We start from the raw sequence: 26,954 nt of genomic DNA on the forward strand, positions 1-26,954 counted from the left end.
GAATGACAAAGACTGACAGAAAGCAAGCAACTAAATACAAAATAATCGACAAGACGATTGGTACACCCGGAGCACACACGCACACACACGATTGAGTGAGAACAGGCGGAAACAAAAACGTGATGAGCAAGACAAGGGACATTGAAAATATGAAACAAACATTCCACACCAAATGCTAGTTTCTCTTGAATGTTATGTAACAATGACAATGCAGTTTGACACTTATGCGGTCTTAAGAAAATGTCATCACGCAGTCAAATTTATGGACAGCATTGTCTGTTATGTAAGCTGGGGTCATAGTACGCTGCACTCATCGTATATTTTCATAAAAAGCTCAGTACCGGCCACCGCTTGGATCCGCGTTTTGTTCACTGGGTTCATTTGAAAGGAGGAGTCTGGTAAAAAAAAAAAGAAATGCAGCACCAGCTCAAATTTTAACGTGACTCTTGTGGAATTGAGAGAGACAGTTCAACTGGGTGCTTCACATGGGGATATGGATCGCACTTGACTTGAGTACAATTCCTCAACTACATATTCCCTGAACATGAGCACTTTTGGAGATATCCTGCAGAACATTGGGGAATTTGGAACTTTCCAGAAGCTCATCATTTGTGCACTGAGCTTCCCAAATATTATTTTAGGTTTTGTGTTTGCCTGCGTATTTTTCACCCAGTCCGACCCGGAGCGACATTGCAATACGGATTGGATCCTCAAGGCAGACGCTAACCTGACGTGGGAAGAGCAGCTGAACTTGACCGTTCCTCGGGAGCACAATGCTTCTTTTAGCAGGTGCCGCATGTTTGTGCCGGTGGACTGGGACATTGGAACCATCAGGGAGCACGGACTCAATAAGACCACGGTGTGTCAGAATGGTTGGGTGTACATGGACACCACGTATGAAGCTACGATAATCACGGATGTAAGTGATGACGGTTGATCTGATACATTCACCAAATGTATCTTTTCATTTTTAAACTTTTTTTTTTGTTGTAGTTTGATCTTGTGTGTGAGCGGGCTAATTTACTACAAGTGGCACAAACAGTGATGATGTCTGGAATTTTGCTGGGCTGTCTCTTATTCGGACCTTTTGCCGAATCGTAAGTCAGAAGTATTGATTCCGCAAATGACATCATTGTCTATTCCGAACGCCTTTTGTCTTCCCCAGGTTCGGTCGCAAACGAGCGGCTCAGATTCCGGTGGTGGTGGTCCTGGTTTTTACCGTCACCAGCGCATTGTCCCCCAACTACCTCCTGTTTCTGCTCTCGCAGTTTTTGATGGGCCTTGGCTACGGAGGATTTCGGCTCAACGGCATTATATTGGGTAAAGTCTTCCGAGAACCATGTCTGGTAAATGTCGTGAATACATTTTGTTTTTGGACAGCTACCGAGTGGATTGGTACATCCAAAAGGTCATGGGGGACATGTGCAACTCAGCTATGCGGTGGAATCGGACAGGCCATCCTCGCTGGTCTGATCTACGTTGTCAGAAGTTGGCGAGTAGCTCAGTTTATCACTGCAGCTCTATTAGCGCTCATTGCTATTTATATATGGTGAGCATCAAACTTTTGTCAACCGTTTTGATCACTTACATGAAGACGCTATTCTTTCATATCAATCAGGTTCCTTCCAGAGTCTGCCAGGTGGTTGTTGGAAAGAGGGAAGACAGAGGAGGCCAAAGATTTGCTCATAAAGGTGGCATCGATCAATAAACGCAGATTTTCAGACTCTCTCCTGGAAAAGGTACAAAGGCTTTGGCTGCAAACACTCGTACTATAATGATGAAATGTCAGGATGAGTGAATGATGTTGTGTTTGCGTGAATCACAGATTGCTTTAAAAGACCCAGAAAAAAAGAGCAACATGGTAATGCTTATCCAGTCGCCTGTGCTTCGGAAATATTTCTTTGTGATATTATTTACATGGTAAGTTCAATGATTCAATTGATGTAAGTAACTCGTGTTCTTTTTTTTTTGCAAACTAATTCTTTGTGTGTTTTTCTAGGTTCTCATTGAATGTTGCATACTACTGCATTTCATTCAATGTGGGCAATTTTGGCTTGGACATATTCCTGACCCAGCTTATTTTTGGACTGACCGAAATACCGGTTCATCTGATTTGCGTCTGGCAATTGGAAGCGATCGGAAGAAGAGTATCTTTAATTTCCACAATTCTGGTTGGAGGCGTCTTGTGTATATTGATCCTGGTGTTTATTGGAGGTAAGGCAGCACTATTTTACTCCTGAGAGGAAACCAAGAGTATGATTTTGATTTGTTATGGTGTGGAAGGAAATCCTGTTGCTGTTACAATACTGGCCACCTCAGGACGCTTTGTAACCAATTGGGCTGCAAGCATCTGTAATATTTACGTGCAAGAGTTATTCCCAACTTCTTGTCGGTAAGACAATCCCACTTTTGGCAATTCTCTCATCCGTTATGTTGTGCTGTCCGCACCGAAACATAAATGAAAATGTTGATTGGCGACTACAGCTAAAACCTTTGCCAGGACACTTCCTGAGACTGAGTTCCATGTTGACGTTTTCTCGCTGCAGACAAACAGCATCTGGTTTGGGGTCCATTTCAAGTCGGGCTGGTGGTCTTATTGCGCCATTGGTCAATATGTTAGCAATCTACCACTGGTCCTTATCCATTGTAAGCTTCAGTGGCCTTCTCCTGGTCAGTGGGGGTCTCTGCTTCATGCTTCCTGAGACACGAGGGATAGAGTTGCCAGATTCATTTGATCAGGCTGAAAGCAACAGGTAAGCAATTTCAGCTGTCGATGTTCGCCAGTGGCCATCGAATGACTCCAAATGCTTGACAGGGTTTGAACGCAGTCCACAACAACAACAACTATTAATGTTGGTTTATTGCTATTTTCTTGCAGGAACAAGAAAGCAACAAAGAAAGAGAGTAACTCAAATATTATCCACATTGAATCAAGTAGACTGTGAGATATATTGAATTGTTAGTCCTTATTTGGCATCATTGGCTTTACTGGAACTTAATGTTTTACTTGCCTCAAGTTATTGTTTGACGTTAACTTGTGATAACAGACAATCCTAGCTAGCTTCAAAGCATGTAGGTGACAGAGTCCAAATATTTCATTGTTACTGTGATTGTTATGCTCATTTTAGTGAAGCATTTTAAAGTGTGAAATGTATTTGTTCAGCCAGAAATGAAAAGTCTTGTGAACAAAAATCAAAGTGCAGTTATTATTTTTATTATCTTTAAACCATGTTTGATTAAAACGTATTCATGCTCAAGTTTTAATTGCTTTATGACTACAACTAGTTGATTGTTGATTTCCATTTTGGTGCTTTCATGAACAAGGGTCATGCAGATTCATTGAAATGTGTGAGCATCTATATCATTACAAATATGAGTCATACGTAGAACTCATTCCAAACAAATAATTCTCACATAACCAAAAACAATTTGACTTCCTTGCTTGCAATTATTACCCCAAACAGTAAAATCATGTTCTTAAAATAAAACCCTCTATATTAACAAAATGGAAATGATTTGATTAAAAAGTGCAGTTTCTGTTTCAAAATGTAATCACAGATTATCAAAATATCAAAATGTTTTTTTTTCTTTCTCTCTCCTTGCTAAACCCTTAAAAATCCCTCCTCCGCACAAGTGTAATCATGTTTGCTCCCCCGCTCTTATCCTAACAAATCATCCATCCAGTTACTGTGTGTCATAGCATTCGCTACACTTTGCTCGGGGTTCTTCTTTTCCATGACACCGCCCAAAGGTGAAGGTACATCACTTGACTCTTGAGACTTTGGCAGCATCTCTGATGCAAACATGTCAAGAAAGAAAAGATCCCCTTGAGGTGGTGGCGCAACAGAGGGTGTGAGCAGAACCTCTGATGTCATTTCCCCCTCTGCAAAGATGGTGGCAACTGGTTGCTGGGCAAACAAAACGCTATTTGAGCTGAATATGTCCAAAATGGACTCTTCCGTGTTGTTTGGTGTCAATGTTGATAGTGGTTGACCGTCAGCATCAAGGGGAGTGGTTAGCTCTTCCAAGCCAAGCTTTTCAGTTTGGCTCGGTTCTGGTTGAGTGTCAAGCAGGCTCAACCCCTCAGAGGATGCATCGTTAGTGACTGAAAAGAGCGCATCGACAGGGTTGTCCCCCAAACTCTCCTGGGGAATAAACTGGTCAGGAGGATCAGGTGAAGCTTGCGAAGCTTCTCGATTGACGTCCAAAAATGTGTTCTGGTCAATGTTCCAATCTTTTGCTTTTGTTGCATTATCAAGCTCATCTACATCTTGATTGCACTCAGTAAACACTGGCTCAGAACCGACAGAAAGAATTCCGTTCTGGTCAACCGTCAGCTCATGAGTTGACTCCTGAGGGCCACACGTGACAATATAAGGAAGCTCCTTGCACCCATCGGTCTCAGGTTGAAGTGGGGCCTCATTGCTCGTGTCATCAGCTGGATTTGTATCTGGCGTCTCTTTTTGGACCAGGTCCGTTAGGCCGACACTCGTTTCACTAGTTGGGATCTCGAGCTCTGTGTTAACGGTCTCCACTTTGCTGCTATCAAGCATGTTGAAGTCCGGGGCAAGTCGTCTGTTTTCAGCGTCTTCCTCGGGCTCCACTCGGACCGTATCGGCCTCATCTCGATTCTTCTCATCGGTGTCCATTTTGGGTTCATTGTCACACGCTGCCAATTTTGCGGCGTCTTTGTTCTTGTCCGAGGATGACTGAACGACTCTTCCCGGGAGTCCAACGGCAGTTTTGGCTTCAGTCTTGCTCGAATTTTCAGTGCCACTTGCAGCAAAGAGCTTAGATAATGGGCTTCTTCCTTTGTACCAAGACCCTAATCTGACCTTTGACCTGTCAGGCTGTTTTTCACAACTCATTGGAGAATTTGTTTTTGGGAGAACCTGCTGATTGGTATTGTGTTCTTTTGTTAATTCTGTCTTGTCGTCCTTACGTCTATTGCTTTCGGAGAGCGTTTCAGGTAGTTCCGGTTTCGTAAGAGGATTTGCTTTTTCCAACTCTATGTCCATTTGATCAGATGAGCCATCATCAAGATGCCTCTGTTCATCTTTTTTGTCCTCATTTTGTAGCAACGCTGGACTTTTCACAGCAGCATCTATAGTGGTAGGCTTTTCTTCATGTTGTATTTCTCTGAGCTTCCTCGACTGCTCTGAATCATCCAAAGTATCATTTGCATTGTTGCATGTTTTAGCATGGAGCCCAATGACATCATCGTCTTTTGCATCGCCACCCGTGGCCAGTTGACAGGTCTGATCATAGTCAGAAATGTCAACAGTTGGTGCAAAGCGTACAGATTTTGCTGTTTTATTGGATGTCATATCCAGTTTGTTTGTTCCTTTATTGACGTTTATTTTGTCGACGGCTACAGCTGCTGTCAGCTTCTTCTTTGCATCTTTTTCTGGCAAATGAAAAGGCGTTTGAAGTTCCGCTGGAGAATCTTGAAAATATTTTGTTTTTGTGGCACCACTCCTGAATTTTGGTTCCTCTAAGATGGCCTCTTCTGAGGTTTGATCTGTTTTTGGAGCTTTTCCCTTGATTTCTGACATCTTGGCATGCGTAGACATCACGAGCTTATCTTTCAGTTTGAAACTCGGCGCATTCAGATCGTGACGGGGCTGGTTCTTCTGTGGTGGCCAGTTCACTTTCAGTTTGCCCTGACTAGCATTTCTCATGTCAGTCTCGCGTGTCTTTGCGATCGCTACTTCAGCAGATGAGTCTCTGGAGATATTGGAAGAGTTTGAGTTGCTTTTTGTCATTTTTGGCGCAGTTGTGGTATCAACTTCATCTGTTCCTTTATCTTTTTGAAGCCAGCGGTCTTTATTCGGCGTGCCCCCAAATCCCTGATCATTTCTCTTTCTTTTGAAAAGCTGTAGGTAGTGAGACATGCAGTAGAAGTCGCCATAAAGAGAGGAATAGTTGTGAATGCTGTAATTCAAAAAAGGATGACTTTAGCGTACAAGTGACATGCAAACGGAGTGAATTTGTCAAATATCTCACCTGAGCTTCTTCTGACAGTGTTTACAGCAAAAACACTTGTTGTGCAGGATAAGTTTATTGGCCACTATTTTTTCCATTGGGTACACTGGTGTCAAACAGGCTGAACACATTTCCTTGACAGCTGAGAACAACTAGAATGATGGAGACAAGGTAACAACAAACAAATAAGACGGACGTTTTCTGATATAATGCTAAGGCACCTGAGAACTGTCAAATGAATGTTTTTTTTTAATTTGATGATACATTCAACCAAAATTATATAATAATAATGTCCAGCCTTTTTTTTTTTTCATGAATTGCAATTTATTGAACATTTGTATTTTTTGCTTCATTCAAAAGAATTTAGCATTTGACATAATATGGTTACAGTATAAAATCTCTAAGACATATGTTGCTTAAATAAAAAGCCAACACCATCATCACTACATACATTTTTTTTTTTTTTTTTCATGTCCAACAAAACCCGATAACACAAAAGTAATTCATTGGTCTCTTGAAGAAGGGCGAGGAGATCTTTGCAGTAACGGGGACGTGATGACTTTGTATGTGTTTGGCCCCCCGACCACCTCGAACACAGCGGCCGATTCACCGTCGGACTGTTTGGTGACAAACGTTGACGTTACGGACGATAGAAAAACGTTGCCAAAGCCATCCGTCTCCTTGTACGTTTCACTGACAGTTTTGGTGCCAACGATGTCCGCAGGCTCCTCTGGAAGTGTTTTCACCTCCAGCACGCTGACTTTGCGCTTTGTTGACCCTTGGCTGGGATCTCCTTGACAATTGCTCTCTGTTGACATGGCGGCCTTGGGTTGCTGGAGCGGCTTTCTGGCAGCTGAATGAATGGATATGAATGATGGGGACGACTGAGAAGATGGCTGTCGAACAACCTGGTTGTTTACTTGCTTGGTTGCTTCTTGCTTCGGGAGATTAGAGTCACCGGGGTGATTTCTCGTGTCTTTTCCTTGAGCCGATTTTGTCTTGCTTGACACAATGCTGATTTTTCTGATATTAGTCGCGGGTTGTTCCGACTTGAAGGACTCGTCAAAAAGTCCCGACAAGCCTGCGATGTCTGCCTCCGATTTCAGGTTGGACACAGAGTAGAGCGCTTTTTTAATGGCCTCCTCAATGTCAAGAAGTTTTGCCAAAGTTTGCTCCTTCAGATGGATGATTTCCTTGCTCGCCTTCTCCAAATCTTCAAATACCGTTTCGACCGAAGAAACACTTTCCAGGTCATCATCTTGTGTCTCGACTTTGCTTTGCTTTGACTTTTCGCTCGGAGGGACATGATGACTAGATGAGCTTACGTCGTCGGCATGACTGTTTGTGCCTTCAATTTCTTGCACCTGTGATAAGATCCCCTTGAGTTCCTCTCGTTTCCTCATATTTTCAAAAATCTCCATGGCCGCCTTGACGTTTCCTTTGATGATCTCGTCCATATGCACGGAAAGCCTCTGTCGTCTCTGACTTTCTGTCTCGCTGGGTTTCTTCTGTCTCAAGACGACTTTATTGTCAATCGTGCTTTTTGTTGCGTCCGACTCGTCGCTTTTGCAGAATTGTTTTTCAGGAGGTGAGAGGATTGAACTGCAGTTTTTAGCGGCACTTGTGTTCGGAATTGGTTTCTTCACCTCACCTTTGACATTGATGACGTTTTTTGGGCCTTTGACTTTTTTGCTGTCTGTTCTTTCAAAGTTATCTAATGCAGCCTGCAAGCTCATGTTCATTTCATGCTTGGACGCGTCCTCATACTCTTTCATGCACTTTTGTATCTCCTCGGCCGCATTAATTTTCTGTATCACATTTCTCTCCACCTCCAATTTCGCGCTATTTGGCTTTGAGTTCTGCTCGCTCGCCGCGGTCGTGTCTTCATTGAACTTGTCAGTGGGAAGCTGCAGGTCATGTTTAGCAGACACTGAATTGCATTTATTTGCAGGTAACAACTTTGAATGGCCTATGACTGCAGGTTTAGTCCATTGTGGCTTTGGTGGCAACGTTGGCTTCGGGTTCTGTGGTTTCTTTAGCGGGCCTGGTGAGCCTCCATTTTGTACCGGGTAGCACGTTGAGTTGTTTGCGGCGAACGACGGTTGCCCTTCACCCGTTACTGAAATTGAAGGAAACAATGTTGTGTCAGATGGAGGCACGGACAGCGCAACACTCTGCTTGCTCCTCTCTCCTGAATTCCTGTAAAGCATCGCGGATCTAAAATCTCCTTTGGAGACGTTTACATGAGACTTCTCGAGCGATTGCAGCGCTAGGTGGACATGACCTCCTACAATGGCTTCTTTATCTGGGAGTCTCTGCTCCGTTGCTGCACTGCGCAGAGACCTAATGGCTGACTTTATATCTCCTCGAATAGCATCTTCTGGCTCATCTTGCGTCGTCATACCGTTACACTCATAACTTATAAAATCATTGTTTCCCCGATGACAAGCGTCTAAGGACATACGACTTTCCGAATCTTTGACTGCATCACTGACCTGTGGACAAGTCTTGCTTTGTTGGCTTCCGCAGTAGGAAGACGATTGCGTAATCCGGGCCGAGCTTCCTTCTTGCGCGGCGACGTGCAGGTTGTATATTTTTCCCGGGGCAATGACGTCACGCTCTCCTTGCATGCTTTGCTGCTTGGCCAGTTGCAGGGACTTTTTGGCTGCCTTCACATCCCCGGATACGATTGTCTCTTTTCGTACTTGACTTCCTTCCGGTTCAGGGCAGTTGGACGACAAGTCCATATCGTAGATCGTCCCGGGCGTGACGCTCTCCCGTTCTACGCTCATGCTCAGTTGCTTTGCACGTTCCAACGACTGCATGGAGGCCTTTACGTCTCCAGCCACAATTTCTTCCTTTTCCACCAGAACGGCTTGCTTAGCTGCAAGCTGTTGCTTTGCTGTTAAAACATCCCCAGGAATGATTTCATCCCTGGGAATGCAGTTGTCAGCAATGAATGAGCACTCTGATGAAAAAACCTTTTTGGTCTCCTTCACATCCCCTGGCAGAACATCGCAAATACTTCGCTCCACCGCTTCCTTTTGCTGGCAGAGACTTCTTTTTGCCTCCCTCACATCGCCCTGTATAATCTCAATCTGCTCTTTGCCAAGAGTTGCGACGTCGTGGACATCTTCCGATGCCTCCGAATGAAGACTTTTCAGGCCCTGCAGATCTCCTTTCTCGATGCAACTTTTGTAGAAGTTGACGTTCCCCTTTTCGTTTTCATCTACTCGACACGTTGGCGCTGTCTTTGGATTGCTGGCGCTCGCTAAGAGATTTCCGATGGCCGACTTCACGTCGCCTCTTTCAATAATGGCGTTTTGGGTGTCGCTTTCATGAGCCATCAGTGAATAGACAGACATTTCCGCTTGTCCGCCGGCGGTCTCTTGCATCACGATTCCTTTCTTGAAGTCTTGACCTCCCGTAAGAAGTTCATCAATCATCTGAACAGTATTTTGTAGTATTTGCTCTCGATCGATGGCAAGACTCGTCGATGACTGATTGTGCGGAAGTTGGATTCTGGTGGTATTCACTTTTCCCTTTTCCGTTTCTCGAAGAAGGGTGACTTGTGTGTTGCTTGGTTTAAGTAAGAGCTGTAAAATGATGTTTCGGAGATTGCCCTCAACAACTTCTTCTTTCTGAATTTGGACTTCCGCAGCGGTTCCCAGACTGAATTTTGCCATGGTGACATTTGGACCTTCTTTTGCTTCTACAATGATGCCACTCGAGTGAACGATATTGGATTCGCTTAAGGATGACATGGTGTCAGTGACGCTGCTGGAGGTGATTTTGTCCAGTGGGGTTGTCTCAAAAAGCCAGGTGGTGCATTTGACGTCGGCTTTTGGGATGATCTCTTCTGAACCTTGGAACGACGTCTCTTCCGGCTCCTTGATTTTGTCCAGTGGCTGTGACTCAAACAGCCACGTGCAGCGTTTCACATCTCCTTTCTGACTGTCTTCTCGGTGGACGGTTTTAACTGGACCTTGGTCTTGCGGTTCTCCTTTGAGACTGTCAATTGTTTGATTCTCAAAGAGCCAGGTGGAGGTGCGAACATCTCCACGCTGAACGTCGGTGACACTAACCATTCTTACAAACTTGTTTGATTCCTCCGATTCAAATTTCTTTTTGCTTAATTGCACATTGGAGCTCCCAAAATCTTCACTGATCTTAACAGAAGGTTCCTCTCTGCTGGTAAAGGAGTCCAGAGGTTGCGTCTCAAACTTCCATCTGGCTGATTTGACATCTCCTTTCTCGACATCCTCTTGAGTGACAGCTCGGATCACGTAAACTTCATCTTCTGCCTTGATGGCCTCGAGGGGCTTCGTCTCAAACATCCACCTGGCTCCTCTCACGTCACCGCTTAAGACCTCATCCTTTTTCACAGTTGTCACTTCGTGAAACTGTCCCTCTTTGTCCTGAATGGCATACAGTGGCAAGGACTCAAACATCATGGTGCTGGACTTCACGTCAACGTCACTCTCCAGCTCTTCCAAACTGACTGACTTGTTGTGTTCAAGAGGCTCCTCGTGGATTTTGTCCAGCGATGAGGTTTCAAAAATAAACTTTTTGTTCTTTACATCCCCGCTCACAGTTTCACTCGGTTTGGGAACGTTTGTGTCGTCATCGTCCTTGTTGATTGTGTTGATGGGGCAGTTCTCAAACAACCAAGTGAATTTGCGCACGGATCCTTTCTGGATGCGTTCGTCGTCGCGTGTCGTCGCCATTTCCGATCCGATTTCATCGAGGGACTGTGATTCAAAAAGTTCTTTTACTCTTGAGACATCTCCGGACTGAAAGTCAACTTGGCTGACACATCTTACATCTTGTTCCGTTTGCTCATTCCTTGTTCCGTCCAGGGTCTCTGTTTCAAAAAGATGTTTGACTGTTTGAACAGCTGACTTGGGTTTGACAGCATCCTGTACGGTGCTACAGAGGTTTAAATTGTACTCCTCGCCATCTTTTATGCTGTCCAATGGCTGTGATTCAAAAAGCCATGTCATGGATTTCACGCCGGTGTTCTCAATGGTCTCTTTGTCGTTGACTTTCTCCGATTTGTCGTACAGAACATCCATCGGTTGTGTCTCAAATAACCATTTGCGTGCCTTGACGTCACCTTTGCAAGGCGTGGCTCCGACCGAAGGGCTTGGCTCCTTCTGGTTGAACTTGGCGTGAATTCCATCCATGGTCTGGGTTTCAAAAAGCCATTTGGCCAACTTGACATCACCCATTGTGTCTTCCTCTCGTGTGATGCCTTTGATGACCTCAATATTTTCCTTTCCTTCCGTGAGTTCATCTAAGGGCTTGGTCTCAAACATCCACTTGTAGTTTTGGACCTTTCCCTTGATGAATTCTTCCCGGCTGACAGTTGTTATCTTGTGGAAATTTCCACAGCTGTCTTTTATAGCATACAAAGGAGAATTGTCCGACATTTGGTTTCCTGATGTATCCTCCTCCTTACAATGAGCAATTTCACTTAGAGGAATGGTTTCGAAAAGTTGCTTGAATCCCATGACGTCACCCCTTTCAGTCACACGTTGCTTTGCCGAGGAAGTGGTTTCACTGCCACCGCCGCGCTCAAACATGATTTTTTTCTCTTTAATTGCTCCTTGCTCCTCGGCCGACAGTGCGATTTTCTTCAAACATCCAACTTCATAGCTATCATTTAGAGTCTCCATGGGTTGCGTTTCAAACAGCCAAAGGGATGTCTTGACATCTCCTCCGATGATTGTGTCCTTTTCCGACGTCTTTCCACTCAGTGGTTGCATCTCAAAGAGCTTTGTCTCGTTGCTAACATCAGCCTCAGCCAAGGTGTCCTCGAACGTGTCCAGTCCGGCAACCTCTTGTATATTGTCGAAAGACTGGGTTTCAAACATCCACCTCTTTCTGTCCACTCCGCCTCGGTGTCCCTCCTCCAGAGATATGCCCCGAATGATTTTAACGCCGTCACTTCCCTTGTTAATCAGGTCCAAAGGCTTGGTTTCAAATAACCAACGAGCACTACTGGTGTTTCCATTTTTGATCTCCTCCCTGCAGATGGATTTGATTGTATGGATATTGCCACTTTTGTCTCTAATGGCACAGCTCGGTTCCGCCTGGAAGAGTTTCACAGTCTTTTGGACGTCTCCTTTTTGTTCCTGGACCTCAGACGTCAATTTCAAGAAGGCATTGTCCTCTATGGAGTTACAGCGCCCCAAGTCACTTATTGCTTTGGTCTCAAAAAGTAGACGCGTCCCACTGACATCACCTGGCCGGATGGGCTCTTTCAACACGGCTTCGACAAGTTCTCCATCTTCTTTTTGGTTGAGTGAATCTAAGGGCTTTGTTTCAAAGAGCCAGGTAGATGCTCTGACATCTCCTCTTACTGAGGTCTGCCTTTTGGCTTCTGAAATGAGAGCTCTGTCGTCGCAATGCTCAAACATGGAGGAGGTGCCTCGGACATTTCCACCTGTTAAATTCTCTTCGTCCAGCAACTTCTTGGTTGCGTGAGATTCCCCGATACTATCCAGATTCCAATTTTCAAAGATCCACCTCACTGATTGTACTTCACCCTGATATGCTGCTCTTGCCTCAGTGTCCTCTGGTTGCACTGCCTTCATGATGTCATCATCCACAGCGTCACCAAGATGTCTGATGTCTGGGTGGATGTGCTTAAAGAGCCTCTTGAGTTCACTCTTATGCCTTTGCTGGTAGTATGTGGAAAAGGTCTCTTTGGGTGGAGGCACGGGGAGGCCACTTAATGCCGAGGGCCCTTCGTAGTCAAAGGGCCTTGGAGGAGGAGGTGGGAGGGGAAGATCGTCTTCATCGTGAGATGATTCCAAAACCTTGACTTTCTTGGCTGTTTCAGCCATCTTGAAATGGGGGAAGAAAAAAAATACAACATGCAATATTGTCAGTATGCATTCAGTAGAACAATATTAGACGGACGGCATCTGTATGTTAGAATAGCATGCGATTAGTATGTAAGTCAAGTCATACATTACCTTCCTGTATGCTCACGTGATGTTTGGCACAGCAAACCATCGTCGTCGCACCAAGGTTAAGGAAAACACTACACACAGCTATTAGCGGAGCAATTGTCATCTTCAAAAACAGCTGTCTTGAACATGCATGACTTATTTGCTCAATTGGACCTTCGCTCAACTTTTGAATGTTTTGGTATTTTTTTTATAACTTGCTGTTCTCCAAGAATGGGAAATAAATTAAACATCAATAATAACAACAACTCATTTAATTTAGTTTATAACAATGAAGAAAAATGAATTTTCTAATTATTGTATTATATAAATGAATTGTGTTCTTATGCAAAGGAGTTGAATTCATAAGCTCAGACATTGTGTACCTACAATACTTGCGGGTTGAAATACAATTGTGTAGTCTCTTCTGTGCTATTTCAAACAGTAATATTTGTGCATGATTTATTACCGTGTGCAGTATATTATTATGTACATGTATTTTTTTTATGTATACGTGTACGTGTGTTTTTATATAGTATGTAATTATTTTATCATGATAAATTGTTGGTAGTATTTGGTAGTATTTTGCATCTCTGTAGTCAAGCAAGCGCTGGGTCAGTTGTACACACACATTCAAAAGCAAACAGAGACACAAAAGTACCTTGCTGCTTTTAACCCTCGTCACTGATGTAGCAATCGGTTCCTGTAGAGAAACACAAATGTTGTTGAGGTGCCATATCGAAAGACATTTGAATAGGTACACCAAAGTGTTACGCTTAGAATGAGAGGCATTTGAGAAACCTACTGCTCCAACGGAGTCAATTGATGCTGCTTTTGACTGAAAGCGAGCTGACTTGTCTCTGACCGAGGAGCAAGTTGATGTCGTACTGCTGGCTTGTGTTGTCGGGATGCCCCTCTTGGTCAGCGATGGAAATGTACTTTGTTTGTCGTCTGCAAAAATAACAATAAGGAGGGAAAACACTCAAGAATACTTCTATGAAAGACACAAAAATAAGCATGGAAGAATGTTTCTGCTGGCAGCACACACATTTTTAACAGTGCATTCATTTATTTCTTTATTTTTAGGAACTTGAAATGGACTCGTATCAATCGGTTTACTATAGTTCCGCACAATGAATCGAAAATCGTATTATTTGATGCCTAAATAATTAGGGCAATGCCCCCTGAAGCAACTTAGCCAAACTAAAAACACGGCATTAAGAAAAAGGCCTACACATGTTGCCTGAAATCAACAGCAACCATTGTTTGACACCCAAGAAAGAAAAAAAACGCACACACACACGCACACACGCACACGCACGCACGCACACACACACACACAGCGGCAACTGCTAGCTCAGCTGTAGTGACCCAGATTGTTTGCACATTGTTCAGTGCCATCAAACTATCAGCAGCACCTGACCTAAAGAATGCAGCCAATTGACCTCAGAAAATGGCTCCTACTTTGAACTCGAAGCTGAATTTCACCGTGCAGCTAGGGTATTCAAATTCAGACTGGGATGTGTGTGTGTACATAGCTGCAAAACTATGTCCTGCTATAAACGATATTCTTTCCAGCTCTAAGTCATGGACACATTTGACACACCTCCTCTTTTCACATAGTAAGCCCGAGCAGGACAAAAGGCCTGAGCAGCAAGCTGGCGCCTCTCACTAGTCGGGATTTAAAAAATGTTCATAGATGGGTGAGCAGACAGAATGAGGCAGCGAGAATAGCCGAGAGGTCAACTTGGTCCCTTGTATAATCAATCGTTCACACCTCCATTTAGTGTGGATTTGTGAAATTGATTTTTCTTTGGACACATCTTTGATCAGGGTTTACATTTAAGGAATGAGGCGCTGCAGCAATTTGCGGGTGTTGTGGCCCGCTAACAGCTGTGCAAATGATGCCCAAATGTGATTGGTATTCTCTGAAGGGCACCACCTTCTCAACCATCAGCTGTTTCCACATTCGCAGACTGTAATGAAAACCACTTTGCTCAAGAGACCGACAATATAACGCCGACACAACACCGCCATTGTGGTGTGGCAAGTTATTGTTGATTTTTTCTTTATGACTTTACTTTTGCGCCACACATCTGAAAACAGATCTGTACTTTCTATTTCCAAATAGGCTTGTTTGACCCTTCGATAAAAAATAGTCTGGATTGGGAATTTGATGGATTGAGCCCCAAGAGATTTATTGAGTATAAAAAAACCAAGGACAGCTGTGACATGGAGGAATGTAAAGTATTTACGCTATTTAAGGTAACAGATTTGTAGGCGTTGGCAGTCTCCGGTCTTACTTTTGAGAATTGTCAGATTTGGTCAGTTCCTAGATGGCTTTTGGGTGAATGTGTTGTATAATCATTGCCCAAAAACCAGTGAGTTAAAAAAATAATTTCCATCTAATCTGATAAAAACAAAGTGTATTTTTCAATTGTTAACATTAGCTCATTTAGAATTTTTGTTGGTTTATAATGTTAGCAAAACTAAAGGAACAATGCCAATGCTAGTTCTTTAACATGTAGTATTTTTTTTTTTTTTTTTTGCCTTTTGGTACAAGCACTCAAACCTTGAAGTTAACTATTTTATTTGCAGAGATTTTCTCATCACTCCAAAACTGGCATCACATATAATTGACAGTTAAAGGGAGTTTTAAAACACCTGAAGTAAACTTCTACTCCTTTTATGGCCGTTCATAATAGAGTATTGCTCTTCTTTTGTTCGTATAAGAATCATCAAATACAGTGTACAATTTCATTTAATAATAAAACGAAAGCTCCGATACTCACAAAAGTGTAATCTAGCGGTCTTTCTCCTTTGGTATTTGTTCTGTGTAGCAAGCGCTCGCTCGCTCGCTCGTTCGCTCACTCCTGATGCCTCAGTGACGTGTGATGAAGGCTGACACCTCTTTCCGAGTTTCACCCCACACTGGCTCTCTGGACTCCACTGGCCTCGGCCCGTGACAGCTGATTTTTATCAGAGCTGTCGCCCCCTCCCCACCCCACCCCACCCCACCCCACCCTAAGAGTGTCTATTTTGGGTGGCTGGCTGGCGCTTGCTTCTCGACCGAGTCAATCACCTCTGTTAGTCACCCAAGGACCGGGGGCAGCCCTCCATCTCCCATTCCCACCGATACGTTGTCATTGCCTTATAAAAGCCCCCGTCCGTCCGTCCGTACGTGTTTGAGGCTAGCAAAATATACGTATAGCGGCTAACATTGGTACATTTTGTGATAGAGTGACGTAAAAATAACAATTAGGAGGTTCACCACTTTACAGTTTTTGTTTGTTGTGCATCTTTGTCTTACACAAGGTCAAAGCACAGACATGGTCTGGTCGCAGGCAGGCAGCCAGGCAGGCAGGCAGGGCTGCGTCGTAATCCGTCGGCACTGGTGTCACTCCTATCTTAAGCGGCCGTGCCATACACATCGTTATGCATTTAGACCACAACATCCTCATCTTTTTTTTAGTTGATTTACGTCAAGGGCAACCGAGCACCGCTGAGCCAATGGTGACCTGCACTTTTTCCAGTCCTACTACACGATACTCGAATAGAGAACATTCAATACTGCCTGTGTGTGTGCCTATAAATATTTCTGTGACTAAACAAGAAATTGAGCGCAACACCTCACCGTATGAGTATCTGGAAACTTTGTTGTGAGACTCTGGGAGGCCATTTGTGGTCCTTCCGCTCTCTGACTGGGTCACCGTCTGAAAAAGTAACATGAAGAAATTTCACTTGTTCATTACAAACTACTTTTCAGTTCTTAAAAATAGCCAATTAAATGTATTTCCCCAGCAGTTCATAATGTAATAACAATAATGATGATAATGATAATAATAATAATAATAATAAATAATGCACCTGAGCGCTCCTGTTGTGGCTTCTCTGATCCTGAAGGGGGCAGTCTCTTCCGCTCTTTCCGTCTCTAGCAGACACTGATGAGTTGAGTTTGGGGCTGCAGCTGGACTTGTGCTGCAGCTTGGCCTTGGACTCGAACAGTGCACACAGTGCTCTGGTACCTGAATTCTCCCTCTCAGGGAGGAAGTCCATGGAGTGACTTTTTGACAAACTTGCAGCTCTTAAAGCTCCTCCTAAGGCCACATTGTCTCTGTTCTTTACTCCTCTCCATCCTTCTTCAGAAAATCTCTCTGACGTCTGAAAGACAATTTAATGGAGGTGTGTTTTTCCCAAATTGTGTTCACAATATTCAGTGGCCATAATTGGCAGAAGATAGGGATGGAGCTCTGCTGCAAGTGCAGACAATGTGAATACAAATTTTTAAAAAATGGTCGTGAATATGCTCTACCTGGAAATGATGTCCCATTTTTTCTTGACTCCTTAGATCACCACAGCTTTGGTAACTGGAAAACAGAGGATTGACACAGTAGTGGAAATACTGGATTTCTTCTTAAAAAAAACAACCATAAAATCCATAAAGGAAAAATGTATCAAAAAAAATTTACCACTCTTATCCTGTCACATCATTAAGATTCTATGTAATTTGCAATCATTTATTGTGATTGAAAGTTTGGAGAGCGCTACTGCACAGTTCGGCAACTTACTGGTGCACCAGCTGCAACACGGACTTTCTGTCCCAGCGGGTGGGAGCTGGCATGTCCCTTGACCTCTCCTGAACCCAAGATAGACTTTTCAAGGACTGTGTTCGCCTCAGGTCAAATGTCTCCATCACACCTGTAAATGCAATTCAAAACATCCAGTAACTAAAACTACCTTTTTTCACTGACATTACATTTATAATTTATTTAGGTTGAATCCAAGAAAGTAGCTGTGTTTATAGCAGTCACGCAGACAATCGTATGACTCTGTTAATGTTTAGAAGGTTTTCTCCAAAGCCTGAATTATACATCTAAAATGTAAATATGTGCCGTCGGATGACGACAAAGAAACGTATCATGTTGTTGCAAAAGCAGAATACGATATAATAATTATCATTTGTTTGAATGTCAATTTTTAATTTATTTTGAATCGTAAAATGTGGGCTCTGTAAAGGCAAAGTAGAAATTTCTAAGAACTCAAAGTCCATCCTACCACAAAACTAATGTTATGCTATATGTATAGAATGTATAAAAAAACAAAAAAAAAACAATGAAGCACATACCTAAAGAGCAGGTGAAGTCACATGTGCAGCAGATTCTAGGCAGGAGAAGTGTGTGTCGGGAGCATCTCATAAAACAGAGACAAGTTCTTTTGTCCAAAGTCCTCTTCAAACCTTGTGATTCTCGTAATACTGATATGACAGCTGCCGCCATAAAAATCACCAGATAAAGCGCCATGACAGTTCCATATAACAAAAGAAAAAACAGTTTGATTTACAAATAATAATCAAATCTATATTCTACCATATTTGATTTTCCATGTTTACATGATTGTGAAATCAAAGACGACAGCAGCTGCCCCGGTTGGACGGACTTCAGTTTGAAATTCCTGCCACAGCCGCTTTGTATCTCGTGACAAAACTCTAAGTGGCAGCATTTTTATCTGCTATCCGCATACTTAGCATAGGTGTTTTATGACTGCAACAAAAGTTCCCATTCATGCCATAACATTATCTTCCTGCCCAAATAGATGTTAATGTTGTGTTAAGGTGCATATGCTCCCAGTTGCATACCAAAAAGATAAATGTATGCAGTGCTAATAGAATTTCAGCTTTTCAAGCTGCTTCAAAGGTCAACCGATTTGGTGTCTGTAATGCAGTAAATCCAATCTCTGTAAATTAAATCATTTAAAACTAAACATTGAAAAATGTACAGGATTATTGGACAGCAGTTGTTTATTTATGAAGCCTTGAGAGTAAGAGGGTCAAAAAAAAAAAGACAACTATGCATTCTATTCTTGGCTCGGTGTAGAGCTGCACAAGGGGGGGGGGGGGGGGGGGGGGTCCAGACAGCACCAAAATGTTCAACCGAACCACGCATTACACATCAACCGAGAACTCTGCTGACCTCTAGTGGAGAAAAGCGGTGGTGATTGATAGGGCGTACTAACGCATTTAAAAGTTGTCACATTGCAGCCAAGAGATGACGCCAGAGTAACCATTTAACGTGGCTTTTATTAAATGATCTATTCCTCATTTGCGTCATTAGAAAGTAAGCCGTATTTGTAATAGTAGTCATATAAAGTAGTAATCTATTATTCTGTTCACTCACCTTCACATATACAGGCACTTAACGTGTAACATAAGCATACATGTCTTTGGAATGTGGCAAGAAACCGTAGTACCTAGAAATCCACACAAGCAAGAGGACAACATGTCGTTTCTGAGCTAAGATTAGAATTTCCTGCCAAGTAATGTGTTAGCCCTGCAGGGAAATACCATTTGACATTGACGTTTACCAGTTTAATTCACAAGATAGTATATGCTCACCCATCATCTAAGATGAGTCCCCACAAGTTGCAGGTTTTTATCATGTTTTTGGAAAACAGTAAGACCCGGTACTCAAATCTACGTTGTGCAGTATCTCCTACTGAATAACACATAACAGTCTGTGATGCATGTTTTGCCAGCTGCAAAGGAAGCAGTCGAGAGAGGATCTCGATGGGCCGAGCCTAGGTAGAATGTGTGTGTGTGTGTGTGTGTGACCGACCACTATGTGCTGATGTGAACAGCTGAGAGCAGAGCAGAGCAGGTTAAGTCCTCCTTCCTGCTGCCTGCTCCTACCAGCACTCACATGGAAACACACGTGATAGCAGACACCACCAGTACAAAACTGGGCTGGAATTCCAAGAACACACACGCACACACACGCGCACACGCACGCACACACACACACACACGATTGTGTGTGCCGACTCCTATCAGAACAGCAAGACGCGTTCCTCGGGCAAACACTCCTGTTAAGTCCACGTCAGATGACACGGGGCACTTTTTGTAAGAAAGGTCACAACAACAGTTGCTCACTGCTTGTCTATTTGACAATGTTAAAAAGGGGATGTCAAATGCAGTCACAGCTGCTTTTCTGTTGCACAGAGAAGATCCCATGTCTTGTAAACTGTGTGACTGACCTACTTTAGTGCCATGCAGGGCTGCAGCTTGACTTGCTTTCAATCGGAGTGACGGATGATGCTTTGGAATGAAACAATCGCCAATGCTCCCCTTTTACACAAGAAATGGCGCAAATAGAAATGTCCTCGTCTCGTGAAACTTCCTAGAGATAAGTAGATAAAAGAATCAATGTTCATGAATTAACATTGCGCTTTTAACTTTGAGACACTGCATTTATCACAGGTTATGCATTCCCGGTGAGCAAAAAAACAGTAAATAATAAAGATTGAGAAGTCTTTTTTGAATGACACTATGATGTCACAAGAGTCACACAAGCCCAAGCAATCATGGATGGCACTTCTAGTGAATGAACCCTTCAGCTCAGTTTTTTTATTGCAAATAAGATTTATTTATCTTCCGTTACGTCACTGCAAGGGCAGAACGCGACTGGAGTCGAAGAGGAGCGATCCTAATCACGAGCTCGACTCGTGCTGCAAGATAGATACCACTCAACGACTCTTGGTTTCGTTTGTCACGACAGCCAGTTGCTTTGAAGCTTGTAATAAATTAATGTAGTTGTGATGTGTTGTTCTGGTTTACAACCTGATATATTTCGTCAACTTTTACAACTGCTGTGATAGCATTTTATTTAGTCAGAGTGTCGTTATATCGTAATTATTAGGCATGGTACGGGTTATGTTGCATCCCGCGGCTGTCATTCTCTTGCTGTCACGTGTGTAATCTTTGAAAGGGGCCAGAAGTCCTGAGGCGTTCACGCTGGCTGCCTGTGCCTGTGCCTGCGCCTGTGCCTGCGCCTTCGCCTTCGCCTGCTACTACAGTTGAAACACTAGCTTAACACACCGACGAGAGGCGCAGCTGGCTGCCAGAGACCGTCAACTCTGTCACAAATCCACACTTTCACCTCCGTCGTTATGCTGCCTCTGAAGTCGTGGTGAGTAAAGTGATTAAACTGGCACTGTATTTTTAAGTGCCGGAATTTTGCTTTTGGCATGGTATGTTTTAACTATTACGTCAGTATGATCCACAGTACGTACTGTACAATTTTTGGTTATTGCTCAACTGATAAATATTGAAAGCGACACGCTGCTATTGCCCTAGAGCGGCATCATAGTTTTTGGATGGGCGACTCTGTTCAAAGGCACAAGTTTTGAAAGGCGGCGTGTAGTTTTCTATCTAAGAAAGCTGTTGTCATTGTAAGTGACATGTCTCTGCAAGGGGTGAAAGGGTCAGCCACATAATGACTGTAATTATCAGCTCTCGGGAAATGACTCCTCCAGTCAAAACGCGCACTATTCCTGTAAGTGTGACATATGTTGGTGCACCGATCTGATGAACGTTTAATAACTAACTACCCTCATCACCATCAACTCAAGTGTGGCTGGCTGTCCGTCCCCCAGCTTGCTTGTGCTTGGACCTTTAAATAATAGATGGAGCGAGAGAGTACAGGAGCTTTCTGACGTAAGATATTGTACTAAATACATTACATGTGATGGGAACGAAGCAGTGAGCCATTAGAACTACTGTGGCATCTGGATACTGTCAGAAGGGAGCTTCTTGTTCTTTTTTACATATTTGTTGATTGAGACACACACACACACGCACTGAATGGCTCTGTTAATTGAGGATGGTGGAAAAAAAGCAAGCTGTCAGTTTAGATCATCCAGAAGGAGTGCTGTTGTATATTTACCAGCTGTATTTTATGGTTCGAGGAGGACCTGACTTTAATCTTACTGAATCTTGAACATTTGTTTTCATACCACGCCTATGATAAAAGCTGGAATTGTAATGATTAACTGACTTGCTGATTCTGGGCAATTAGTGACTAAGTCAGCACATGTATTGAGAGTCGTTGCATTTTTTTTTTCATATTTCCCATTTCTTCTCTTTCACTATGCGTTTCTAGGAAGATTTGCATTGAAACTATTTGTTGTTGTTTGACCACTTGCAATCAGTCACATACTGTACTTCCTTTCCATCATGCATGCCTTTCATGCTTTTTTCAAACGTTAACTTTATACAAATTGCTTGTGTAATAAACAGTGACAGCTATCTCCAAAATATGCCCTGAAAAGCCCAGATATGGTTGTAACCTGCAACGTTTGAATAAATCTTCCTTTATCCACGTCCCCCTAAATGCAGCTTCTTAACCTCCAAGCAGTCTCTTTTTTTTTTCCTGACTGACTTCACCAAAAACATGAGGAATCACTGGAATGTTAATTACCCTGCTGGAAGAAGAAAAGGAGCTGTTAAATGTTTTCCTTCAAATTGACTTAAATCAAGTAGTGAGCAAAATTCAGTTCAAGTGTCAATATGAAGGGCAAGTGGCATTGATATGCAATTAGCTTAAGCAAACAAGTTGCTTCAAACCGGCTCGGCCAGCGCAGCGCAGATGCAGCAGCTCTTTTGTTAAAACAACACCTTGCGTTTGAACTTTAAGAGAATGCTACACAGTACTGTGCATAATGAAGTCCTTTGTTTCTTATTTTCCCAGAAGTCACACAAAACTGAACCAAATACTGTTATTTTATTTATTCATGCATTCATTTTAGGGGTAGAATTCAATGATGTAGCCAATTTTAGCGCAATGAGATGTTTAAAAGGTGGAGTGTCTATCTTCTTTTCTACCTACTTGATATTGTGACCCATAAGCATAACCACGGGGGAACTTGATAATTGCTTCCCTAATTGGCCAGGTTTTTATGACAGATTGACTTGGCGGCGTTACACTTTAATTTGTTCTATTAATTAGAGCCGTTTCCTTCTTCTGTGTGTCAAATGACTCCAGGGAAAGGGTCATTAAAAAACACAAAGCTAGTGGTTTGACATGCAAAATCCAAAAGAAGTGCTCGCTTCACATATGAGTGCCCCAAATGTCTTGAATTATTTTATTTTTTTTAATCATGAGCTGTCATGTTTTTTTTTTTTTTTTTTGTTGCTTTGCTGAATTTATACGGATGTGTCATTGCTCAAGTGAAGTGACAAAAAGGAGAGCAATCACACTGGTGCTACTGTTTATTGAGTGAGTCAAACGGTCAAATACAAATCAAAATGCTAATTAGCAGGCAATTCAATTGATTTGTTTTGAAATTTCTGTTCTTGCGTGTTACCTGCTGCATGTTTTGAACTTGATTTTTTTTTTTTTTGCCCATGTAGATTGTAAATCAACCAGCACAGCCAAAACAATGGCAGGTGTCCTGAAGCGGAAGTTTGCAGCGCTTGAGGAAAACCCCAGCTCCTCTTCCTCTTCCTCTTCCTCACCCACATCTTCAGAGTGGGAGTCCGACGGTGAGAGCGGGACGGCAGATTTGACACTTCACAGCCCCTGGGCGCCCGCCGGCTTACCCAGTGAGTATCCGAGCCGTGTGAAGCCCCTTCCCCTTCATGTTTTATAGGAGTGTGTCTCTTATCGCACCACAGCAGCAGCCATATTATGACTTACTGATATGAAAATGCTAAGCTCAGGGCTGTTTTTGATCATGTCAGTACCAGAAGTGTTTGCCCGTGCAGAAGATCATTTGTTTGAGCAATCGGGTGTTATGGAATGGACTCGATTGTTTTGTATCACTCAGTTAGCATGATGCTGTTTGTGAGTCACGGAGTGCAGAGCATGCTTTTTGGACATGCCTGAGATGAGATTAGCTTAGTCAGCTGGCTTCACTTGTTTACTGAGCGGTGGGAATTCTCAATCCTCAATTATGTGTGAAGGTCAGAAAAGCTTTTTGAAAGCAAACTGTTAAACCAGGCAGTTACTGGCGCATGACCTCACTGACAAAAGATTTCCATCACGCGCTCTTTGATTTTCCTTTTCATCACAAAGATCTTAAGATGAAACACCCAAAGTTGGAAGGAAAAGTGGATCCATTCTGAAGTCGGAGTTTGACCTGTAGAAAAGGCCAAAAGTGTTGCCAAATTCCAAATGCTGAACATTACATAATATAAAGAGAAATGTCAATATAGCTTTAAAAAATGTTGTAAAATAATATCATAGCAGTACATTTTTAGGTCAAACATGCCAGATGACCAGAATATTTTTTTTTTTGATCAACGTATGAATCAGTTGGGGATTAATTTTTTTTTAAAGAAGCAAACTAACGCTTGTACATCTTTTCCTTTGTCTTTCTCGCTCTCTCAGTCAGGTCCATCATGAAAAAGCCGCAGCTGGTCAAGAGGCGGTGCCGTGTGCGCTTTGACCAAGTTGCTGTTTTCAGTTTCCCTCGCTGCCAGGGCTTCACCAGCGTGCCCAGTCACGGTGGTGCCACTTTGGGCATGATGCGGCGCCACAGCACCTTCCACAAGTACACCATAGCGGAGCACGCGTCGGACCAAAAGCGCCGGCGTAGGCAAAGGCACCTGCTCACATTAGAAGAGGAGAGAAATGATGCATCCAAACTAAATGTGAGTGCACTGCCCACCTTGTATACTAATATACATTGTCTTGATAATAATAACGATAATAATTATTATTTTATTTTTTTATCATTTTATAATAATAATAATAATAATAATAATAATATTAATGAAGGATCAGTTTACTTAGCCTGCTTTTATTATAGCTGACCACCAATGCGGCCGCCGTTGAGCAGAAGGAAGCGGGGGGTCAACTCGCAATCCACCAAGTTGCAGCCGACGACGTCCACATCAGCGAGGCCGAGCTGGACAATGGAGGCTCCCTGCCGTTGTATTCGTCCAGGCAGCGGCAGGCTCTCCTCCTAGCATCAGGGGTGAAGCGCATAGACAAGGAAGAGAAGAAGCAGCTTCATTCTCTGCGCTTGTCCAGGGAAGCATGTGGATGTGACTGCCAAGGCTTTTGTGAGCCCGAGACATGTGCCTGCAGCTTGGCAGGCATCAAGTGTCAGGTAAGACCCACACACATACAACAAAAAACAAAATAAGATCAAAATGAGGTGACAATCAACTGAAAGTAAAGCCAGCAATTGATGGTAGACGGTATGGCAGAGTCCACCGGAGACAAGAGTCATTTTTTGGTGCCGTGATCTCTCTCACCCTCAGGTGGACCGCTTCAGCTTTCCTTGTGGCTGCACTAAGGATGGTTGCGGAAACACCGAGGGACACGTCGAGTTTGACTCCAAACGTGTGCGGACACATTACATCCACACCATCATGCGACTCAATTTAGAGCGGCGACTGCAAGATGAAACAAGTCGGGAGGAGCGGTCGATACGCTCGGAAGAGCTTGAGAGTCAGACTCTTCCTGTGAACAATGAATCAGTCAAGAGGTGCCCTTTTGGTTTTTCCTTGGAAGACGACGATCTCGCTCTCACTAGTCCCACCAGTCCTGCGTTTAATTTTCTCCCGGAGCGAGCAGTAGTGGAAGAGAGCAGCTGCAGTAGCGACATGACTGAATCGTCCCGCTCTTCTTCCGATTGCGACGGCGGGCCACTTCCTGCCAATGGCGAAGGCGTGCCTTGTAGCCTCAGCGATTCTGACAATAATAGTGACTCCATGTGTCACCAAATGAGACTTATGGCAGCGCCACTGAACCTGGGGAGCAGCAATCTGGGGAGCAGCAATTGTAACTCCAACAGGACAGCTGACAGAATGGGACAACTTTCAGCCAACTCGGTCGCAGTGACCGATTATCTCGATGAAAATGCAAACCAAGCCCGAGACCCCGTTGACAACGAGGATTCCCTCGAAGACTATCCAAATACTCCCTCCCCTACCCTGGACTATTCATCCAGCTACTTGGACCCGAGTCTCTCGTCCGAGTCGGACCTGGAGTTTTTTGACAGCGACTATCCCTCTGGACCTCTTCACAGCTCATTCAAAGAGCACAGCTTTCAGCACGTCCAGCTGATCAGCTCCGTTTATTTGCCACAGTGTGACTCAAGCACTTACCTCCTGGAGTCTCTGATTGGCCTGACGGAGCCCAGCCCAGCCCAGAGCAGCCTTGTGAATCAAATGGACATTTTTGATTAGACACTAAGCTGTGTTTGAGAAGAAGAATTTAGAGTTGAGGTTTTTTCCCCCCTGATATTAACGTTTTTTCATTTTCTTTTTTATTACTGCTATTGTTTTTCAGTGGAGTCAATACAGTTCTATTTGGAATGCTGAACTTTTATGCCCACTTTGATTTGTTATTTCCTTTCCATGGATACCATTGCTACAAAAATACAGAATTTTTCATATGGAAATTAGATGATATGTGTATGAACCACTTGGAGCATGAGCACCTATCTCAAAATATAAACAGATGATTACAATTATTTTGCTAATTGGCAAAACAACCCACTTTATATATGAAGCTATTGGAAAAACTGTTTACGTTTGTGTCAAATAGCTTAGTCATTGTCAGGACTGGTAATGAGTTGTGATTACATGCCTTGCAATATATTTATGTACTGTAGTAATAAATTGAGCTATTTATTTAATAAATCATTCAATCCGATGTGGTCATTCTATTACAGCATTCCATTACAGAACGTAAAAAGAGTCTTTATTTCAGGGAACAAAAATAGTCAGGCACTAAATTATTTCAGAGATTTCTTTCCAGGGTTGCAGCTGAACTGGGGCCTTTCTGAACCGGCTGACTGAGGGTACGCTAAAATAAACACCATTCTATTGTGTGGCGATGGCAATTCCGGTCCTCGAGGGCCGGCCGGCCGGCTGGCCGGCTTCCTGCATGTTTTCTATGTCTCCCTGATTGAATCGGGTGTGTTGCAACAGGGAGACATGGAAAACATGCAGCACACCAGAGTTGCCTACTCATGGTGTAGGAAATTTAGAGCACAAAGAAAACCTGCAAAATCCACAGCGAGGTTGGAGGCACATGTACTCACAGGTATCAGTGAAGAACACTGAGTTAAGAAACGCTTGGAGGTTTTGTTCATAATATGGGGCAAATGGCAGAGAAAACAAGACAGGAGAGAGATGGCGATAGACATTTAGTGTTAACGTCACGTTGGCGAGGACGCCACACACACAAAAAAAAAAAAAAAAAACTTGCGGTGAGAAGATCAGAC

The 26,954-nt window shown here is 43.3% G+C and overlaps 4 protein-coding genes across 5 annotated transcripts; 2 read left to right on the forward strand and 2 right to left on the reverse strand.

The window, feature by feature from the left end:
- Positions 1 to 343: 343 nt before the first annotated feature.
- slc22a13a (solute carrier family 22 member 13a) lies at positions 344 to 3,257 on the forward strand. The gene is made up of 10 exons (XM_049748405.2): positions 344 to 919; positions 994 to 1,097; positions 1,166 to 1,320; positions 1,381 to 1,549; positions 1,619 to 1,739; positions 1,826 to 1,920; positions 2,000 to 2,214; positions 2,284 to 2,392; positions 2,547 to 2,753; positions 2,879 to 3,257. Exons 1-10 carry the CDS (start codon positions 545 to 547, stop codon positions 2,943 to 2,945), a joined length of 1,617 nt encoding a protein of 538 aa, XP_049604362.2. The 5' UTR covers positions 344 to 544; the 3' UTR covers positions 2,946 to 3,257.
- Positions 3,258 to 6,401: 3,144 nt separating this feature from the next.
- LOC137839596 (xin actin-binding repeat-containing protein 1-like) lies at positions 6,402 to 8,474 on the reverse strand. The gene has a single exon (XM_068648616.1). It carries the CDS (start codon positions 8,445 to 8,447, stop codon positions 6,489 to 6,491), a length of 1,959 nt encoding a protein of 652 aa, XP_068504717.1. The 5' UTR covers positions 8,448 to 8,474; the 3' UTR covers positions 6,402 to 6,488.
- Positions 7,900 to 18,243, reverse strand: xirp1 (xin actin binding repeat containing 1). Of its 2 annotated transcripts, XM_049747067.2 has the most exons (9): positions 18,067 to 18,243; positions 17,510 to 17,639; positions 17,254 to 17,308; positions 16,809 to 17,102; positions 16,576 to 16,654; positions 13,747 to 13,892; positions 13,603 to 13,644; positions 8,481 to 12,836; positions 7,900 to 8,104 (listed from the first exon to the last, which is right to left on the reverse strand). In XM_049747067.2, exons 1-9 carry the CDS (start codon positions 18,239 to 18,241, stop codon positions 8,102 to 8,104), a joined length of 5,280 nt encoding a protein of 1,759 aa, XP_049603024.2. In that variant the 5' UTR covers positions 18,242 to 18,243; the 3' UTR covers positions 7,900 to 8,101. The 2 variants fall into 2 exon arrangements, with proteins under 2 accessions (XP_049603024.2, XP_049603023.1); XM_049747066.1 differs by lacking the exons at positions 16,576 to 16,654; positions 16,809 to 17,102; positions 17,254 to 17,308; positions 17,510 to 17,639; positions 18,067 to 18,243 and adding an exon at positions 15,734 to 15,897.
- A 2,172-nt stretch (positions 18,244 to 20,415) lies between these two features.
- Positions 20,416 to 26,370, forward strand: LOC125984826 (cysteine/serine-rich nuclear protein 1). Its single transcript, XM_049747097.2, has 5 exons — positions 20,416 to 20,902; positions 23,125 to 23,316; positions 24,104 to 24,366; positions 24,525 to 24,827; positions 24,982 to 26,370. The coding sequence occupies exons 2-5, from the start codon at positions 23,154 to 23,156 to the stop codon at positions 25,909 to 25,911; spliced, it is 1,659 nt and encodes a 552-aa protein (XP_049603054.1). The 5' UTR covers positions 20,416 to 20,902; positions 23,125 to 23,153; the 3' UTR covers positions 25,912 to 26,370.
- The last annotated feature ends 584 nt before the right edge of the window (positions 26,371 to 26,954 follow it).

Source organism: Syngnathus scovelli, chromosome 17 (genome assembly GCF_024217435.2).
Source record: "Syngnathus scovelli strain Florida chromosome 17, RoL_Ssco_1.2, whole genome shotgun sequence".
In the NCBI taxonomy this organism is placed as follows: Eukaryota; Metazoa; Chordata; class Actinopteri; order Syngnathiformes; family Syngnathidae; genus Syngnathus; species Syngnathus scovelli.

Coding starts and splice junctions, on each gene's coding strand:
- LOC125984826 (XM_049747097.2), top strand. CDS start 23,154: ATGGCAGGTGTCCTGAAGCGGAAGTTTGCAGCGCTTGAGGAAAACCCC. Junction 23,317..24,103: donor GGCGCCCGCCGGCTTACCCA/GTGAGTATCCGA, acceptor TCGCTCTCTCAG/TCAGGTCCATCATGAAAAAG. Junction 24,828..24,981: donor TGGCAGGCATCAAGTGTCAG/GTAAGACCCACA, acceptor TCTCACCCTCAG/GTGGACCGCTTCAGCTTTCC.
- LOC137839596 (XM_068648616.1), bottom strand. CDS start 8,447: ATGTCCTTAGACGCTTGTCATCGGGGAAACAATGATTTTATAAGTTAT.
- slc22a13a (XM_049748405.2), top strand. CDS start 545: ATGAGCACTTTTGGAGATATCCTGCAGAACATTGGGGAATTTGGAACT. Junction 1,740..1,825: donor CAGACTCTCTCCTGGAAAAG/GTACAAAGGCTT, acceptor CGTGAATCACAG/ATTGCTTTAAAAGACCCAGA. Junction 1,921..1,999: donor TTTGTGATATTATTTACATG/GTAAGTTCAATG, acceptor GTGTTTTTCTAG/GTTCTCATTGAATGTTGCAT.
- xirp1 (XM_049747067.2), bottom strand. CDS start 18,241: ATGGCGCTTTATCTGGTGATTTTTATGGCGGCAGCTGTCATATCAGTA. Junction 17,640..18,066: donor TGACTTCACCTGCTCTTTAG/GTATGTGCTTCA, acceptor TTGCATTTACAG/GTGTGATGGAGACATTTGAC. Junction 13,893..16,575: donor AGTTTCCAGATACTCATACG/GTGAGGTGTTGC, acceptor TTATTTTTGCAG/ACGACAAACAAAGTACATTT.